General features: G+C 44.7%; 1 protein-coding gene across 1 annotated transcript in view; it reads right to left on the bottom strand.

Moving 5' to 3' along the window:
* Positions 1-7737: 7737 nt before the first annotated feature.
* Positions 7738-19590, bottom strand: part of LOC145395843 (uncharacterized) — a 34375-nt gene continuing 22522 nt past the window's right edge. Inside the window, exons 2-6 of the mRNA XM_080269373.1 lie at positions 16705-16833; positions 15927-16098; positions 14518-14594; positions 8910-9069; positions 7738-7875 (exon numbers count right to left, since the gene is read on the bottom strand). Coding sequence (XP_080125499.1) covers positions 7738-7875; positions 8910-9069; positions 14518-14594; positions 15927-16098; positions 16705-16833 — 676 coding nt within the window. The remainder of the gene's footprint in view (positions 7876-8909; positions 9070-14517; positions 14595-15926; positions 16099-16704; positions 16834-19590) is intronic.

Here is a 19590-nt window from a genome sequence, read left to right as displayed (position 1 = left end):
TCACTTAGCAGCCACGATCTCAAACACTCGTGTTTCATCATCTACTTTATTTATTCACTCCACTTATAATTTCCCACTTACATTACACACGTTTACACCCCTATAATGCACTGTACATACTTACTGCCATTATTTATTCAAGTGAGCGTGAGAATATCGCATGAAAATACCCTCGCAAGGAATGTTTCGACAAACATAATACTCACACACTTATATACTAATTCACTCACACACTTATATACTAATTCTTCACTTTATCACTTGCTGACTTTTATTTTCACTAATACGTGCCTTATTCATTCAACTGAGCGCCAGGAAATCGCATCTCTATACACACGCTATGAATATTTGACTTAGAATATATATCAGCACGTACAATAATTTGAACTTATACCCGTAAGAATTTCCAATAATAATAATTATATAATTACGGGCCGTATTTATTGCACTGAGCGACAGAATATCGCATCATAAAACCCTCGCTATGTAAGTTTCAACTTAGGGCAGATTTATATACTTACATACAATGTTTTCACTTATGTTCTACCCGTATGCACTTTATACTAATATTTGGAGATCAACATGACTGATAATTTCACTGAGAGTCTGTCTGTCGCATTTACCTCATAATTTCTGCGTCCTTTCGCATTCACACCATACTAAAATTGCATCAACGTGTGATATTCACTAAAACATGGGTGAATACAGAGACCCACGTCACACTGCACGCACTCATAGCGGGTGTCCTTCCTCTGTGTCGTGAGTCTCACCTGGGAATTACTGCACACGTGACACCTGCGTTGGGGCCTAGGTCTGTTTGGCTGGGGAGGGATAGGAGTGGGGAAATTGCGGCCGGATATTCTCTGGGGAGTTTGGGCAATAGGGGCAGTGCGGGTGCGATGTTGGGGCCTTTCAACAGCATACTTTGCAAAGATTTCTCTTGTGAGCTCCCTCACAAACCCTTCAAATGTTTCCTGAACTCCTGTTGTCATGGCGTGAAGGTGGTGGCAATTCAGAGCAGTGATATCCAGCAAGTGAAAGAACAGTTTTTTATACCACTTCATCGTGGTCCTGGGACACTCTACCGTCGATATCATGGAGTCTGACTGGTCCACGAGGCGCATGTTTATGTTATAGTCCATGACACACTCAGGTTTCCAAACACGACGCCTGTTCTCGCTATGGTAATCTACAGAATCAGTACGGTGCATCAAGGGGCGGTGAACCGTGGACAAGAGGCTTACTTCTCTGTTGTGGTTCCACATTGTTGCAAGGATGTTGTTGGCTTTGAAGAAGACATCCTCATTCCTTGCAAGTTTCCGCCCTACCTTGGCCATGTGACGCCGGTTCACCTTTACAGTTCCACAGACTCCCGTTTCATGCGTGTGAAGATAACGAGCGAGAAGAGGGCTAGTGTACCAATTGTCGAGGTAGAGAACGTGACCACGACGAAGGTAGTCTTCTATCATCGTCTTTACCACTGCTCCCGACAGTCCAATACTTCGATCTTCTATTATGTCTGTCTGTGCACCGGTGTACAAGACTATCTTGCACGTATCCAGTCCTACAGTCGCACATAACAAAGATCTTGAACCCAAAACGGTGCCTTTTGCTGGGTATAAACTGTCTGAATGAAATGTTGCCTCTCCACAACACGAGACTCTCGTCTATGACGAGGTCTCTATAGGGATAGAATGAGGAACGAAAGGTTTGCCTGAGGTGATCAAAGACCAACCTAATTCGCCTCATTTTATCAGTGTTGTTTGCATTTGCAGGGTCATGAGCATCATAGAAATGGAGGCGACTTAGAATTTGTTGAAACCGATTACGGCTCATCACTTGACCAAATATTGGGGTAAACATAACAGGGTCCCTAGTCCAATAAGCAGGAATTCTATTCTTTCTTATAATACCCATCAAAAGGACCAGGGCAAAAAATAAGAACATTTCTGGAAGGGAGACAGGGTAATCATAGATGATAGAATGCCTACTCCTTGTTCCCAATCTTTCATTCTCTAGGCGCTGGGCGCTTGCAAACAGGTTGGTTTGGTATACAATCTGATCAACAAATGCCTCACTGAAAAACAGGCGGAAAAAATCCAACCTGGTGGAATTACGGTGAATTCCTGGAGCAACGCAGCCAGATCGCCCCTGCTCAGTGAAGGGGTGAATGAGGGGAGAAAAATCACTCCCATCCTCCCAATCCCACGATACAAATCCCTCGTCCCCATCATCCCCATCACCGCCTTCGTCTGGGTGGGGAGGAGATCCTGGTTGGGGAGGTGGGGGAGAAGGAGTGTGGAGGGCTTCCCCACTGTCACTCCTCTTCCCTCTGCCTTTACCCTTTCCCTTTCCCTTACCCTTACGGCCTTGAGGAACATTAGGGGGCTGTGGGGATGAAATAGGGGAATATTGGGGAGCAGAAGACGTGCTGGGGAGTGGTTCCTCCCCGCCTTCCCCCTCCATGACAACACCACGTGCTTTCTCACGCACCCTAGCTCGACCACGTGTTAGGGGATATTGGGGAGCATAAGACGTGCTGGGGAGTGGTTCCTCCCCACCTTCCCCCTCCATTACAACACCACGTGCTCTCTCATGCACCCTAGCTTGACCACGTGTTAGGGGATATTGGGGAGCATAAGACGTGCTTTGGAGTGGTTCCTCCCCACCTTCCCCCTCCCTCACAACCCCACGTGATAAGGAACCCACCCACACTGGCCCACGTGATCCACTACGCCACCTCACACTACGTAGGGAGAGCAATGACTCACTCACGTCACTCTCACTTTCCCTAATCCTCCCTGGACTTTCCCTTTCACTCCCCACTCCCTCCGCTTGACTTCCTAGCTCCCCAAACAAAATGCTAGGCCCATACCTACTCATACGACGTGGTGTGCGCTCTGGGCCACGATGTGTTATCACCTCATGTCCATACCACGTGGCAGAACGTCCCACGGCTCCGTCATCGTCCTCATCCTCGTCCTCGAATTCTGGTTCCAAATCACGCTGGGGATAGGGATAGGATATTGTACATGCCTTCTTTGCCTGCTGCCCCTCTCTAGCAGCACGGTAAGTCACATACTGCCGCTTCCTGGGAGATGGAACTTCCTCGTCACTGCTGGTGATTTCTTCCTCCTCTGGCTGCACATAATCCTTGTCCATATCCTCTTCGTCCAGTGGGGAATCACTGTCGCCGGTAAAGGTGTCCAGGGTGACTTGAATTTCACTGTCTGAGAGACCTCTCTTAGCCATGTCTGAGCAGGACCGTGGCTACCAGGTGAGTGGACGAGTGGTGGGTTAGCGCGGGTCGCGCAGGGTCGCCGAGTGTCCCCGCCTGGTGGCAGGTAGGGGAAGGTCATGCGAGGGTATGTACCGCAAATCAAGCGCAAATTTTGAAAATTGTTGAAATTATGCACATTGCACTTGCACGACATACCGGTACGTCGCCGGGACTGGCAAATGCAAATCGTTGCAACGTACCCATACGTCGACGGGACGGGGCGGGTTAATGAGGGCAGCAGCGCAGGACGAGGCCTCCCCTGTCATACTAGTCGAGCTGACGCCTGGGCAGCAGACTACAAAGGCCGTTGTCATGAATTATCCCTTGAGGAAGCCTGTGGAGATACTGCTCCAACACCCCCAGGTCGAAGAGGTGCCCAGCTGCCAGAAAACGCAGACCAGGGAGGAGACTTGACAGGTCTTCGTCACCCTGCAGGGTCTTCTGATCCCAGTGATCGACCTGGGGAACTGGGGAGAATACCACCTTCGCCCCATCACCCCAGATCCACTCTGCTGCTACAGGTGTCAGCATTACGGGCACCACTGAGCCACTTGCAACCAGGTTGTAGTCTGTGGGATGTTCAGTGGCCCGGATGAAAAGGAGAGGTGCTTGGCCAAATTCAAGGCCAAGGAGGCTGTCCCTACCTGCTGCCCAAACTGCTCTGGAAAACACCACGCGTGGCACCCCAGCTGCCCCACCAGAGTGGCACTTGTCGATCGAGGGCGAAACCACCAAGTTGCTTGAGTGAGAGAACAACAGGTGGTCAGCACGAGAACGGCACCTCCTGGAACTTTCATTTGGGGACAGCAACATCGTCCAGCAGCGACTGCTCCCCCAGTGCTGGATGAGGCGGCATTCCCATCCCTCCAACCAGCTCTCACTCGTCACATGATCACTGCGGAGGTCCACCACCCTCCTCCTTCCCCAGATCGGCAGTCTGGCGACGAGTTCACTCCATCCCCGCCCCACAACCCAGGCTCTCCTCTCATTATCTTCACCATAGATGAATTGCGCATGCTGAGGACAGAAATCGCAACAAGCTGGCTCAGATGCTGGGGTTGGCTCTGGGCAGGCCTCTGGATATGGTGCCATTGCTACAGGCTGTGGAAACCATTGTCGACCAGGTGGTGTAGGTAAAACAACGCCAACGACCCTGTACCCTGGCACCTCCTGCATCGTCTCCCACACAGACAACCAAGGAAGAGCCGCCATCCACCCAGCTTCCTCAGGCTTGTCCTCACACTTCGATCACCACTCCTCCCGGGCTCACACCAGCCATGGCAGCGATCGAGGAGGAGCGCAGGGCTCTCAACCTCCAGGCAGATCATGCCCAGCTTCCCAATTGCCAGTCTCCAAGTCCTACAGTGGAACTTCTTAGGTGCATGGAGCAAGCTTGTCCACCTTCAGGAGGTGGCCACTAAGGAGAACGTACATGTCTTCCTGCTTCAGGAGATGCCCCTTCCCGACAGCTCCACTTTTCAACTCGGAGGCTTCAAGGGCTATATTCTTCCCTGGATCCGGGGTACTACACGGGAATGTGCTATCCTCATACGGGAACACATCCCCAGCTATGAGTATGACCCTCCAATCCACTGCGGCGAGGGCATTGAGGTGCAGGATGTCATCCAGCGTCTTGCCTCAACCTCCCTGACACTTTTCAACATCTATAAGAATCCGGGAGGGACCCAAGATTTAGGGGAGATTATGGCTCATGCTGCAGCTGAGTCCACCTTTATCGGGGGAGACTTTAATGCTCACCATCCCGTCCTCTCCTTGCCCATACCAACGAACAAAGTGGGTTGCCATGTCGTCATGGCCCTTACGGAAATTGCAGGAGTATCCTTCTTAAATGATCTGTCTGAACCTACCCATGTTAGCAGTGGTAGGCTTGACCTGTCTTTTGCCTCTTCTCCTCTTGTCAGTGTGTCCAGGTGGTCTCCATACCCATTCCTCACCAGCGACCATTTCACTCTGGTGACGGAACTCATGGCCGCCTCCACCCCGCTAGGACCTCCTTTGGGCGAGCTGGCCTGAGTATGCAGAAGCTGTCGAGGTCGCTTTAGTCACTGTCGCTCCCCTGTCTACCCTCGAGGACTATGCTGAGCATTTCGCCCATGCCCTACAATGTGCTGCTACTGCCAAGATTTCCTTAATGAAGAGCCCCACTGTCCTCATCAAGGATCACTGGTGCTTTGATGAGAGGGTCTGAGAGCTAAACTATCAGCTTAACTTGGCCCGTAAGACATTCCATCGACGGCCCTCCTCACGAACAAGGAAATACCTGTCTGCAGTGGTACGACATGTTTTACAAGAAAAACGCCGCATCCGGGAGGAGACTTGGATAAAATGGTGCAGGTCCCTAAACTCCCACTCCACCCTCAAAGAGATGTGGGCTCAAATTAAATGTGTGTCCAGTCCCTGGCTTCCCATACTGCCATCCCACCCTGCTCTAGCTGGTGAGGCCAAACGTCTTGCAGCCCTCTTTGTGGAACGTACAGCCACTACTGTCCTACCACAAGCTGTTAGGGACTTGCAGGCGCGCCTTGCAGGCCCTTGGATGGAAGCAATTGAGGTAGCCTGCTCTCGCCCAGATATTGCCAATCACCTCTTCACAAGTACCAAACTTGACAGGGTACTTAGTAATAGGCGGGATACGACAGCAGGATGTGATAGTGTGGTGTATTCCTTTCTAGCCCATGCTGGCCCAAGTGGGAAAGCTACTCTCCTTGATTTGTTCAATCGATCGTGGGTGGAAGGTCGCCTCCCGAAATCGTGGAAAGCAGCCATCATTCACCCCATACCAAAAGCTCGTGACTCAACCAACATGTGGCCGATTTCCCTTCTTAGCTGTATAGCCAAGACTGCAGAAAAGCTTGTGTTTTCTCATCTTACTTGGAGATTAGGCCCTTTACATCCTCATCTTTTTGCCTATCTCCCAGGCAGAAGCACGACGCACTCTGTCTCGCTTTCTTTCTTGGCGCGCTGAAGACACGGTCACGGTATGACTGTTTTCCTTGATCTTGAGAAGGCTTTTGAGATCGCCAACCCTGTTGGTGTCCTGGCAGCCCTTGCATCTAAAAGGGTGGGGGGAAAACTCCTCTTGTGGGTGAAGGATTTCTTTCATGGACGGTCAGCTCGTGTCCGCTTCCAGGGTCAGATTTCTGCCTCTCATTCGCACGAGAATGGCACTCCACAGGACAATGTGCTGAGCCCTCTTCTGTTTAATGTTCTCATTGAGGGCCTCCTTAACACCAACTATGGCGTTACATTACTATGTTATGTGGATGACCTAGCACTTGTTTTCTCACAAAGTGACTGTTTTGCCCAGGCACCGGCCGCCCTCTCCCGCTTATATGACAAGTGCTGTGACCTTGGGTTCAAGGTCAATCTTGATATATCCAAATACCTGCCATTTGGTTTACGTCCACCTGACCGTCCTCTCCTTTTTGGGGGTCATCACCTAGGTCTGGTTTACCATCACCTATACCTGGGTGTTTGGTTTGACAGCCGGTTGACGTTTGGTTGCCACGTCCACTACTTACTAGAACGTGCCACAACCTGCACTTTTGCCCTCAGAGCCCTCCGTAGTCTCTCTCTCGGAGCCTAATTCCGGGTCCTTAGAACATTTTACGTACATGGTATCTGCTCGATAGTGGACTATAGTGTGCTTTGCTTAACTGGCATCTCTGAGAAGCTCAGTAGTTCTCTTGAGGTCATCCAGAACACCGCTCTGTGTGTCATGCTCGGTGCATCCCCATGGACTAGTCTTGTCAACCTCAGGGCTGAGAGTGCCTTCCCGTCCCTTAAGTACCAGATATGGGCACGTACAATGGCTGTCATTGCCCAACTCTGCCAGCACCGACCCCACCTTCCTGTGTCTGCATTACTTGAGCGTACTCTAAGTCAACCCCCAAATCCACACCGTGAAAGGGACTGGATTCTTACAGCTGCTGGCATCATTCGACGCCTGGACGCAACTGATGCTATTATAGGTGACCCCAATTTGCCCTGTCCTGGTTATTCCCCTGCACCTCCTTGGCTGCCTTAAGCTTTCACGTACGTTCTGCCTTTGTCGGGGATTCCCAGGTCCTCTTTTCCCACTGCACTACGCCAGGATGGTCTCCATCGTGTGGCAGCTCTACACACACCAGACTCTGCCATTTATTATACTGACGGATCGGTTGATGCTGATGAAAAGGCAGGTGCTGCGATGATCTGTTGCACCTATGTTGAGGCTTGGCACGTATTCACTGGAGTTTCTGTATACCAGACTGAGTTGGTAGCCATACTTGGTGCACTTAGACATGCTGATCGACACCTCTCTCAGCGTGTTGTGATCCACACAGACTCCCTCTCCTCCCTCCATGGCCTCATGGTGCATCGCTTCCATGACAATGTTCATCTGTTGACGAGCATCAACTATTACTAGGAGAGGTGGCGAAATCTTTCTTCACTGGCTACCTGGCCATGTTGGCATTATGGGGAACGAAAGTGCTGATGTTGTTGCTCATGCCTGCTCTCTTCCTGAGGTCACGTTTCCCTTGTGGTCCAGCTTCTCTCTCATCATGCGCAAGGCCATCACCACCATCGGCCACCTGTCACGTGACGAACATGAGTCACGGCTTTGGGAGGGGTCACGCTCAGCACAATGGTACACGACAGCGATGTCCTATACACCCCTATCAGTTACCCCAGGCACACCCAATCATATTATAGTGCGTCTTCACTGCTTGCGATTAGGATTTCCCTGTTACAGCCAGATGGCTGGTAGGAACCCTGACCCATGCCCTCACTGCCTTGGACAAAGCAATCAACCTTTACTTCATTATGTTCTGGACTGCCCTGCAACAGCCCACCTCCGGTCCAGTCTGAGCAACTGACCTGCTGGTAGAGTAGACAGATTTCAAACTGCAGCGAGTGTCACTGGACACACTCCTGCAGCCGTGCTTTGGGGGTGGTCTCCGCCTACCCACCTCCTTGCTAGTTTGTAGCCCGCCTTAAGAACATCTACCGTGATGGACTTTTTCCTGCCCGTGACCTCCCCATATTGGGGAGGCGAATCTCCACTACTACTACTTCCTTGGCTCACGGTCCACCCTACCACAAAATGTTATCAAATTCCATTCATAAGTTTTTGAGTTATACCGGATCCGGATCCTTGGATATGGGACCCAGATCCGGATCAGCCCTAAAACTTAATCGATTCTTTCTTGGTCCATGGCACAAATTTCCACAAAATCTCATGGAAATTCATTGTGAACTTTTGGAGATATTTGGGGCAGGATCCGGCTCCGGATCCTGCCCCAAATCCATTTATTTATTCATTGGCTCATGGCCGACCCTTCCACAAAATTTCATCAAAATCTGTTCAAAACTTTTTGAGTAATCCTACTAACAGACAGACGGACAGACAGATAGGTAGACAAACCAACGTGAGGAAAAATATATACCTCCTGTCGGAGATTAATAATAATAATAGTAATATTAATTATTATTATTATTATTATTATTATTATTATTATCATCATCATAATTATTGTTTTATTAATATAATAACATAGGGAACCATTTTCTGCTGCCTGTTAATACTAATACTGGATGTGACCGTGACTAACTACTGCATATTTACCTTGACAAGTGTGAAGCAGACAGTCAGCGTACAAGCCAGAACACCGATCCACACTTGGCCACTCAGTGGGTAGTAGAAGCTCAGCCAACTGGGTGTTATGGCCGGCGTGGCCATGGCGAATTTAGAAGGAATTTGTTCATAGGCGAAAGTGAAATCCCATCTGGAAACATTGTTAGAGGCTACGTTTGTATATATTGTTAAGAAGCAAGATTTACCAGTTAGGTAGCCGAGATCTTTCTCGACGTTTCCTGATATTTACGGTAGCTAGTTCCGGTACGAGTCACAGTTGCCAGTTTGCCTGCTGTATGTGAGCGTAGTTGTTTCATAAGTTATGCATTTATTTTTGTGTTCTTTTTTTCAATAATGTTTCGTTTAAGTGATTGCTTATTATGTAATTTATGTTCATATGGTTAATGATTTATAATGTTATGTAACGTAATACAAATTTGGCCTGTTTTGGTTGTCTCTGAATTGGCAACTGTTGTTCTCGTAGAATGTAGACATTTCTAGTAAAATGCAAGCTTATATAAAGCTGGGGAGAGGCTAGGGAAGGTTTAGTTGGGTTTCAGGTCAGTTTGAGTGAAGTGCAGTCGGTAACAGTGTAGTGCAGTATCAGTGCAGTCAGTGACGTTTGTGAAGTGCTGCTGGGAAGCATTAAGTGTAATTACTGTTAGTGAAGACTATTTTCGGTAGTTGTAATAAGAGTGAAGTGTCATGCAGTAAGTGTAATAACAGTGAAGTGTTCTCAAGCATTAAGTGTAATAACAGTTAGTAAAGTGTGTATAGCTCTAACGCTTGTGAGAACAGTGAAGTTGGAAAGCATTAAGTGGAATAATTTGGAAAATAAAGCCAGTGAACTTTAAGGAGCCAGTATTTATTTTCGTCTCAGCTGATCTTGTGTACTGTACACCTATAGGCTGACCATAGGAAGAACAACTCACTGGGCAACGTCCTTCCTGTACTGAACTGCTGCTGTTGGAGTCTGTGGCAGTGTGGGGTGAGGACGTAACAATATAATAGCCATTTCTTCCATCTAACCATGGGAAAGAATTTGTTCTCGAATAATAATAATAATAATAATAATAATAATAACGGTCATTACGGTAATTAGTGCACGCCAATCGGATTGAGCCTGTGTGAATTTATATCCAAGGGGTGGTTGGGGTTTATTGCTCACTCAGTGTCACTCAAGGATGAAGAGAGAAACCTGTACTGTACACAGGAAAAATCATCTGGTAAATTACCAATATGCTGGGAATCGAACCCGGGACTCTCAGGTGAGAGCCAGGCAGCATACCACTACACCACGACCAGGTAAAAAGTTAACTAACGTTGTCACAATCTTGTAACCAACGTTCCTCCGCCCCCACTGTGGGCATCGAGAGGATGAGTTAACCCCCTGGCATTCGGGCAGGTAGATGCTTTTAATCTATCCCAAGCACTTACGGCAAGTCAGAATGAAGAGAGAAACCTGTACTGTACACAGGAAAAATCATCTGGTAAATTACCAATATGCTCGGAATCAAACCAGGGACTCTCAGGCGAGAGTCATTCTGACTTGCCGTAAGTGCTTGGGATAGATTAAAAGCATCTGCTTGCCCGAGTGCCAGGGGGTTAACTCATCCTCTCGATGTCCACAGTGGGGGCGGAGGAACGTTGGTTACAAGATTGTGACAACGTGAGTTATCTTTTACCTGGTCGTGGTGTAGTGGTATGCTGCCTGGCTCTCACCTGAGAGTCCCTGGTTCGATTCCCAGCATATTGGTAATTTACCAGATGAGATTAAATGTCAGGACCAACTTGCCTAGCCCCGGGCACCTACGCTTCTCATGGGGCAACATAGGATTGGATGATGGATAGAATATTTAAAATTATTATTATTATTATTACTATTATTATTATTATGTTTCAGCTGAAAGTGAAGTCCCGAAGCAGTGTCAGAATATTAGAGATTTTTTACGTTTACAGCTTCATCTTCCCATAGCTCCATGCATACCCTCCAGATCATTTCGTCTACCATCGAACGTTATCAGACTACAACTATCATTTACAGAACGTTATCAGACTACAACTATCATTTACAGAACGTTATCAGACTACAACTATCATTTACAGAACGTTATCAGACTACAACTATCATTTACAGAACGTTATCAGACTACAACTATCATTTACAGAACGTTATCAGATTACAACTATCATTTACAGAACGTTATCAGACTACAACTATCATTTACAGAACGTTATCAGACTACAACTATCATTTACAGAACGTTATCAGACTACAACTATCATTTACAGAACGTTATCAGACTACAACTATCATTTACAGAACGTTATCAGACTACAACTATCATTTACAGAACGTTATCAGACTACAACTATCATTTACAACTCCATCATCATCTTCCCATCTATTTATCCATCCTTGTCCTGTTTTTTATTTTGGAAAGACAAAAATAACCAAGAACTGGGCGCAGATATACTTTTAACGCAGATGTATATTTAGTCCTTGGGCGCACTGCCAGAACAAAACATGGAGCTACTGACACTTTTTTTTTTTCTCAGCTGATAAGAGATTCTTTTCAGCAGTTGAGTCAACTGAGCCCGTTTCTAAACCCTTCATTATGGGATGGACTTTCTTAGGCTTACCAATGTTTCTTAGTAACATAAGTAAACCGAAAGAAGTGTCATTATTGTGAACAAGCAAAAGGAGGAAATTATTGTACAGAATGCAGTTCCACATTTGTAGGCAGTCAGTAGAAGAATGCTCTTGACTTTTGTTCATTGACAGGATCATTATGTAGTTACTCCACTTTAACATGTAAAACAAAAGTAAAAAAAAATTACTTTCATCACGGGTTATCAGTGATTAAAAAGACATACACAATTTCAAATTAGATATGCTATCTCTCTCTTTTGACGATGTATAGCTTTTCCTTCCTACATAAAACTACCTGCAATTAAGTTGGATTATCGGCAATAACAGTGAACACTGCAGTGCAAATGTAATGGTAGGAACTTTTATGTATAACTCAGTGGCCACCAGTGTATTGCCGAGAATTTTAATATCACCGCTAATCCCACCCAGTGTATTGCTATAGAATTTTAATTCTCTCTCACTGTTAAAACACCACAGTAATGTTACGATGATTCTAATTCCACAAAACCTTCATGTCACTACAACCTCTCCTCTTACAACAATTTCTTATGTCACACGCTTAGCGTTGGAGTGTAAATCGCCAGGAATGCGCACTGAATTTAAAGTTGAGATTACAAGGGTGTCAGTTGGTAATGGGAATTTAGTATCAGGTGAAGTTTCTATGCCGGTTCTAATCGTCTTCAGTTCAATTCAAGGTTGTATTTAGAATTTATGGAGGATGGTAGGTGTGGTAGCGTGATATTCTTTATGGCCAGCCGTCACTGTACTGACCTTGAGCATAACACTTTTGACTTACCAACGTGGCTGCCATAAGTTACTGAGCCTGTTTTAGTGTAACCCAAACCATCTGGGGTGTTTTACGCCCCTTTTACTCCGAAATAGATAGCCTACCAATGACTTGCCCGATTGATGTCCAAACTGTAGGATCACATTTCATACTGAATGGGTCAGCATGAACAGAGGAAGGCTTGGGTTCTCGAGTTGTTATTCTCCCTAGTTCACCTTGCGGGCCACCCCGTACATAGCCATCAAAGGAGGGTAGTTGGAAACCCGAATTTAAAGTGTATAACATCGATTTTAATCATACCCAAAATTAGATCATGCTTAATCCATAGACTCACTTCCCTAGTTAACACTGATCTAATACCACTTGGAACAGAAGGACCATTGCGACTTATGAGTGGATGTCGTTCTCCTTGGTCACTGAAGGACTCGAGGGGGGACGATACTAAACGATTTAAAGACCACTTACACAATAATACATCCTACATCACTCTCCAGCAATAACACTTTCCCTTCAATGGTGAGATTTAACCATAACACTCTGTACAATTAATGGTAAGACCCAAAATGACCAAACTTAATACACAACTTCCGAGAATTAAAGTTTATCATTTTAGACTAAGGAAATGCACTTCAGTTATTTCCCTTGTGGCTTATAATACAGAAAACTCCCAGATTTAGATTAAGGTACAATGATTTATATATTTGCCAAACACAATTAATAGAGGGGGGGGGGAAGTGTATGGTATGTGTGGTGACGCGTTTGGCAGATTACGACGATGTTAAAATCTGCGAATCAAACAAAGGCGGTGGAATGAGTCACACAAGAACTTTGCGATTGAACACACTAGTAATCAATCTATTCTCTATAAGTCTCAATGTGAAAACATCGGAAGGGGGGAGATTATGACGCTTAAACAGACCTGCGAATCAAACAAAGACAGTGGAATGAGTCACACCGTCACATCGTTCGTTCGTTTAAAGGTTCCCTGCACCTACAGTGTAGGCCGGGCCATACATTAGCCCGGTCAGTGGGATACGGGCTGGTTAAAAAACAGTAAGGGGGTAGGACAGGACCTGGGGATTGCCCAGCAAACACGTCCTGTCTCCTGGCTGGCTTCGTGGTGACCGTCACATCGTTCATTCAAAGATTCCCTGCACCTATTGTGCAGGCCGGGCCATACATTAGCCCGGTCAGTGGTGTATGGGCTGGTTAAAAAACAGTAAGTGGGGAGGATAGGACCTGGGGATTGCCCAGCACACACGTCCTGTCTCCTGACTGGCTTTGTGGTGTGTGTGACCGTCACATCGTTCGTTCGCTCAAAGATTCCCTGCACCTGTAGTGCAGGCCGGGCCACACATTAGCCCGGTCAGTGGGAAATGGGCTGGTTAAAAAACAGTAAGGGGGGAGGATGCTCGCCCACGCCTTATATAACATCGGATACCTCAGTCCATTGCATTCGAGGGTGTTACAGCTTTCACGTTAACAAGCATGTCTCGCAACACTCATCCGGGAATTGACTTCTTTAGAGCTTATCGTATCTCAGAAAGATTACACGACGATGGAGAAAAACTTTAGTAGTATCAAGAATGATCACATCACTTAATATCAAGCCTTCGTAATGATGTTCGGATGCTATTTCATCAGTTAACCATGCGTGGGAATGTAAAACGATCGATATTTCGAGGTTACTAAATATATAGAATATTATGGACTGTTTCTCCCCTTCTGGCACTTTCTCAATTAGCATTTCTATCAATAAAATGAACTGAAACCGAAAGATATCTTTGAATTTACTCAAGCAAGAGGTTATGAAGATTAAGCCAATTTAAATGTTCGTCAACTCCTTTTTCGCTACCCGCGTGTTTCATGGTGGAGGGAGGGAGGAAGTGTATGGAGGGGAGGAGGGAGTGTGGTCGGCTGATGTAATAATGCGAACTACATAATACATAGATGTTCACTTCTAACTTATCTCTACAATATAAAAATCATTCTTATTTAATACTTATAATACACTTATTCTAGATTTTAATTATTCACACATACTAAATTGTTCTTAATTACTAAATTACAACTATCTTACAACTAAAGTTAAACTTATATTACATCTTAACCTAACTTACTGGCACTACACAAAGGTTACCCTTAGCTTAGAATCTCACCTCTCTAGCTGTTGTGGAATAACAGCATATATCACTGTTGCCATGAATGATTTACGAATCTCCACCTGATCTGTCACCTGCAAGCAAATGCAACATTAAAATAAAGAAATGAAAGTCCCAATTGATATACTGTTTTCTCATGTAATTTTTACAAAAAACTCCTTCATAGAAATGTTTCGACCTAGAAGTGATGATGTGGCTTTCCTTAGAGCGTACCAGGAAGACGTCCTTCCTAATTTGAAAGAAACTAATCATTTTAGTGCAGAATACAGAACAAGTCAAGGGCTCCAAGTAAAATAATATATTGTTCTTCCTAGTAAGAACTAAAAAAATCGTCACGTTTATTTCGAGATGTCTGGATTGGATACATAGTTTCGATGTTTGGAGATCACAGACAGGGAAATACAGAATGATGAAGACAGCTCCTTCATTAATCAGTTGTATACATGAGGACTGAGAATATCTGGTAACTCTTGCAAGAATGAGCTGGACAGGAAAGGGGAATACGGTTCATTGCTTGGCGTATGCTATATGGCTTTCGTAACTGGGGAGGGACAGAGGCATTCACTTCAGAGGAGTAATGATCTTTAAAATGTCAGTAAAATAAGGAAAGATGTGCAACGCTGCAGTGAAGTGGGAGAAGTAGGAAGCACAAAGAAGAGGTGATGGCGAGAAGTTATTCCCTTAATTACTTCCACTGTTTAAAAGGAGAGAGAGAGAGAGAGAGAGAGAGAGAGAGAGAGAGAGAGAGAGAGAGAGAGAGAGAGAGAACTACTTCAGAGTAACAAATATCCCTTCGACAAAGCCAACAAACTGCCCAGGGAAAATGGACGAGCTAAGGTAATTTTCCTTTTAATTTCAAATTCTCCCAGTCAGGAAATAGTCATTCAAAATGAGACATATACTCGTATTACTGCTTTCAGTACCAAACTGTTTCAAGAGAAATTTAACAACATCCTGTAAATAATGAGATATGTATCAAAACAGAGATATTATAGTCGAAAGAAACGTATCGGTGCATGTGAAAAAGCTGTCATTCTAACAGGGATGTACCATGGGTGAAATTATGTTTACATACTGGAGGTTCATAAAAGACGCCAAACAGGACAAATATCCCTGGGGTTTATCATGCAGTTTTGGGTGAAACTGACGAGACTATTTGCCAACGCAGTTTGTACGTTTCATTGCTCGACACCGCTTATCACTGGGGGCAGTGAAAAGGTTAAAGTGCCACTTCATTAAGACTACTTGTTTCATCTAGGATGGTACTGTAGAACACTGATGTACTGAAGCTGAATGGAATTTGAATAACCGTATAACTTTTTTTTTTTTTTTTTTTTTTTTTACTTCACTACAGCAACAAATAGTAACAGCTAAAGTTTGAGCGTATACAAGTTTATAAGTCTCACCTCGATCCAGCTGCATGATGGAAGAACACGGAAAGCAAAATTCAGAGCATGGCCAATCGCAACCAGCTGGTTGAAGTCAGTGCCTGAGTACCTGGTGGTGTTGCCCTCGATGGACTCTTGCCAATAGGGTTCATGTGGTAACACCGTCACGTTGATCGTAGCGCCATGGAAACTGACAAAAATAATTCACTATTCTAAATCTATGGATGTTGTAGTGCAACATTGGAGTGAAGTGACATGTTATTCATTCTGTGATAATCCTACAGGAAGAAAGGTTATTGCGTATTATTTTAAGCAAGTACAGGGAGGCTACCCTGTGACAGATTTTTATAATTATTAGTTGATTGCTAATATTTATTTCGTGTTAGTAATTGTTTATCGGCTCGACGTTCTCTTTGATTACATTGTCTATAACATGTATACTCTAAGCTCCAAGTTATACCTCTTTTACACTAATTTGTCCTATACTTTCAGCCTTTCGCAACATATTTCACATACTTCAGATGCAGAAAAATACAATGCTATGGCTCAACTTCATTTCTATAACACTTTCTCATGACTATCACCAATTTTGTGTTAATCTCTTGTTAATCCTTACCATTCAAGATAGAGATGACAATTTTAGACCAAGTTAGAATACAATGAGCATAACCCAGTCTATACTAGTGAGTAATTTGCATACGTTACTTATTTTTTCTAATTTTGTAATGCCCAGTAATTTCAACAGAGTACACAAGATACTCCAGTTTTGAAGTCGCCAGTAATCTGTCCACATTACTTGGTGTATTTCTCCGGGAAAAGCGTGGGAGGTGTGAGATAGCGTAGACCTGATGTGGGGGTCCAGGAAGCCACTTGCAGCACCCGGGCACCGTCAGGACTGTACGGCAAGTGAACCAACATGCTGTACCTGCACAACACGTTTATAGTTTTCAGGCAGAATGAATTATTTTTATTCTCTCGACATTAAAAGGGTGTAATTTATCATGTTCTGTAGCTAATGAAGGGACAGTTTCATAGAGTGTTTGGAAGAACTCTTGTAGTGAAAGCTGTATCTAATTGAAGCAATAATATTTTAATCCCCTCATCAAGGAAAGCTATTACTATCCCCACCGTCTGAAAATTGTCTCCTAAGTGAATTTTTCTGGCGGTAGCAAGAATAAAAGGAAAAAAAAAATGTATGAAGTAAATTCATCACTTATCATCTGTTCATCGCATAGAACCGCCTTTTCGATGCTTTCGATGTTTTCTGCTAATAAGTCTTGTTCAGTTAATTGGTTCCTATGGTAGACATTTTGTTCTTTTTTATATGCAAGGAAGAAGGACCCGAAAGCAAGGAAACCGCCAACCGTTCCTTTCATGAAAAAGAAAAAGACAACCGAGAGCCAGATTCAAAATCAGTTCATTTCGAAATGCCTGGACATACTGAATTTGAAAGACTGGAGCTCAAAGGAAGTAGGGAAATACAGACAGAGGGAAATAGTTTCACAGCAGACCTGTTGCATAAATGAAGGACTGGGAATAACGGTTAGCTCTTGCATTAGAGAGTTGGACAGAAAGTTTTTTTTTTTTTTTTTTTTTTTGCTAGTACAAAGGAACCAAAGGCCAAGAGCCCGTAATACTGTTACTTTCAAGACAAAAACAATACAAGAGAGAGCCAAATTCAAAATCCGATCATTTAAAGATGCCTGGACACACTGGGTTTGAGAGACTGGAGATCATAGCTAGCAGGAAATACAGAGGGAGAGTGTTCCACAGTTGACCTGTTGCATAAGTGAAGGACTGGGAGTAACGGTTAACTCTTGCATTAGAGAGTTGGACAGACAAAGGAAGAGAGTTTGTTGCTAGACGGGTGCTACGTGCCCATCGCAGAAGTGGAGGGATGCAAGCAGACAGTTCAGAGAAGCAGTGACCATTGGAGAAGCGAAAGAAAAGAGATAAAGATGCAACAGTGCGACGAAGAGACAGAGGTTGAAGGGAGCCAGCAAGAGAAGGAGAGTTAATGAGACGAAAAGCCTTTGACTTCACCCTATTGAGAAGAGCTCTATGTGGGGAGCCTCCCCACACATGAGAGTTGTACTCTACACAGGGGCGGATAAAACCCCTGTATAAAGTCAACAACTGTCCAGGGGTAAAGAAGGAACGGAGTTGGCCTAGCACACTAAATCTCTTGGAAGCAGATTTTACAAGAAATGTAATATAATCTTTCCAAAACAAGTCCCAGGTGAATGAAACCCCAAGCATGTTCAAGGATGATGCAAGATTAAGCTGAAAATTATTAAACATTAGTGGGTATTCCCAAGAAAGATTTTGTCGGGTTGATACTTGTAAGAACTGAGTCTTTGATGCATTAAAAACAAGATTATTTTTACCCCACTCAGAGATACAAGCCATTAAGTCAGACATTAGATGTGCCATAGCCTCATCCCTTGTGTGTTGAAGTAAATGCTGAGCTGGACATTGTCGGAACCGAATGGAAAGGTGAAGGGTGGAGTCATCAGCGTACGAGTTGATAGGGTTAGATGTACAGCTTAGAAGGTCATTGATGAATAAGAGGAAGAGAGTTGGTGATAGGACAGAGCGCTGAGGAACACCACCGATGACAGATCTAAGAGAAGAATGATGGCCGTCTACAACAGCGGCTATAGAACGACCAGAAAGAAAGCTGTAGATAAAGGTACATATAGAAGGATAGAAACCGTAAGAGGGCAGTTTGGAAATTAAAGATTTATGTCAGACTCGATCGAAAGCCTTTGAAATGTCAAGTGCAATGACAAAGCTTTCGGCAAAGTCCCGAAAGGAAGATGACCTGGAGTTTGAAAGGTAAGTGAGAAGATCGCCAGTGGAGCGTCCTTGATGGAACCCATACTGACAATCAGAATGAAGGTTGTGATAGGAAAGATGCTTTAAATATTTTCTGTTAAGAACTGACTCAAAAAATTTTGAGATACAGGATGTTAAAGCAATTGGACGATAGTTAGACGGTTGGGAATGGTCACCCTTCTTTGGGACTGGCTGAATGAGAGCAAACTTCCAGCAAGAGGGAAAGGTACAAGTTGACAGACAAAGGCAAAATATTTTACCTAGACAGGATGTGAGCACAGAAGTACGGTTCTTGAGGACAACAGGAGGGACCCCATCAGGCCCATATGCCTTGTTAGTATTGAGGCCTGTGATGGTAGAAAATACATCAGCTGAAGAAATTTTAATGTCAGCCATGAGGAAGTCTGAGGGGGTAAGTGATGGAGGAATAGCACCGGATTCGTCTAAGGTGGAATTGGAGGAAAAAGTCTGGGCAAAGAGATCTGCTTTATCAGTAGAAGATATAGCTACAGAACCATTAGAGTAGAAAAGAGGAGGGAAGGATGATGAGGTAAAGTTGTTAGAAAGGTTTTTGGCAAGGTGCCAGAAGGAGCGGGAAGAATTCGAGTTGGAGAGTTGAGAGAATTTAGTATGAGTTAAATTATTTTTTAGCAGAACGAAGAACAGACTTAGCTCGATTCCAAGAAGAAACATAAAAAACGATGTGATTCAAGGGTGGGTTGGCTTTGATACCATTTATAGGCCCTCTCCTTGTCATAGACAACATTAGAACAGGCGCGATTAAACCAAGGCTTTCTTGTATTAGTCAAAGGATATGAGAAGGGAATGTATGCTTCCATTCCCG

Source organism: Coenobita brevimanus, chromosome 33 (genome assembly GCF_032717465.1).
Source record: "Coenobita brevimanus isolate Jiangsu-jjx chromosome 33, ASM3271746v2, whole genome shotgun sequence".
Lineage (NCBI taxonomy): Eukaryota > Metazoa > Arthropoda > Malacostraca > Decapoda > Coenobitidae > Coenobita > Coenobita brevimanus.
Note: the sequence above shows the minus strand (reverse complement) of the source record. Positions and strands in the feature narration are given on the sequence as shown.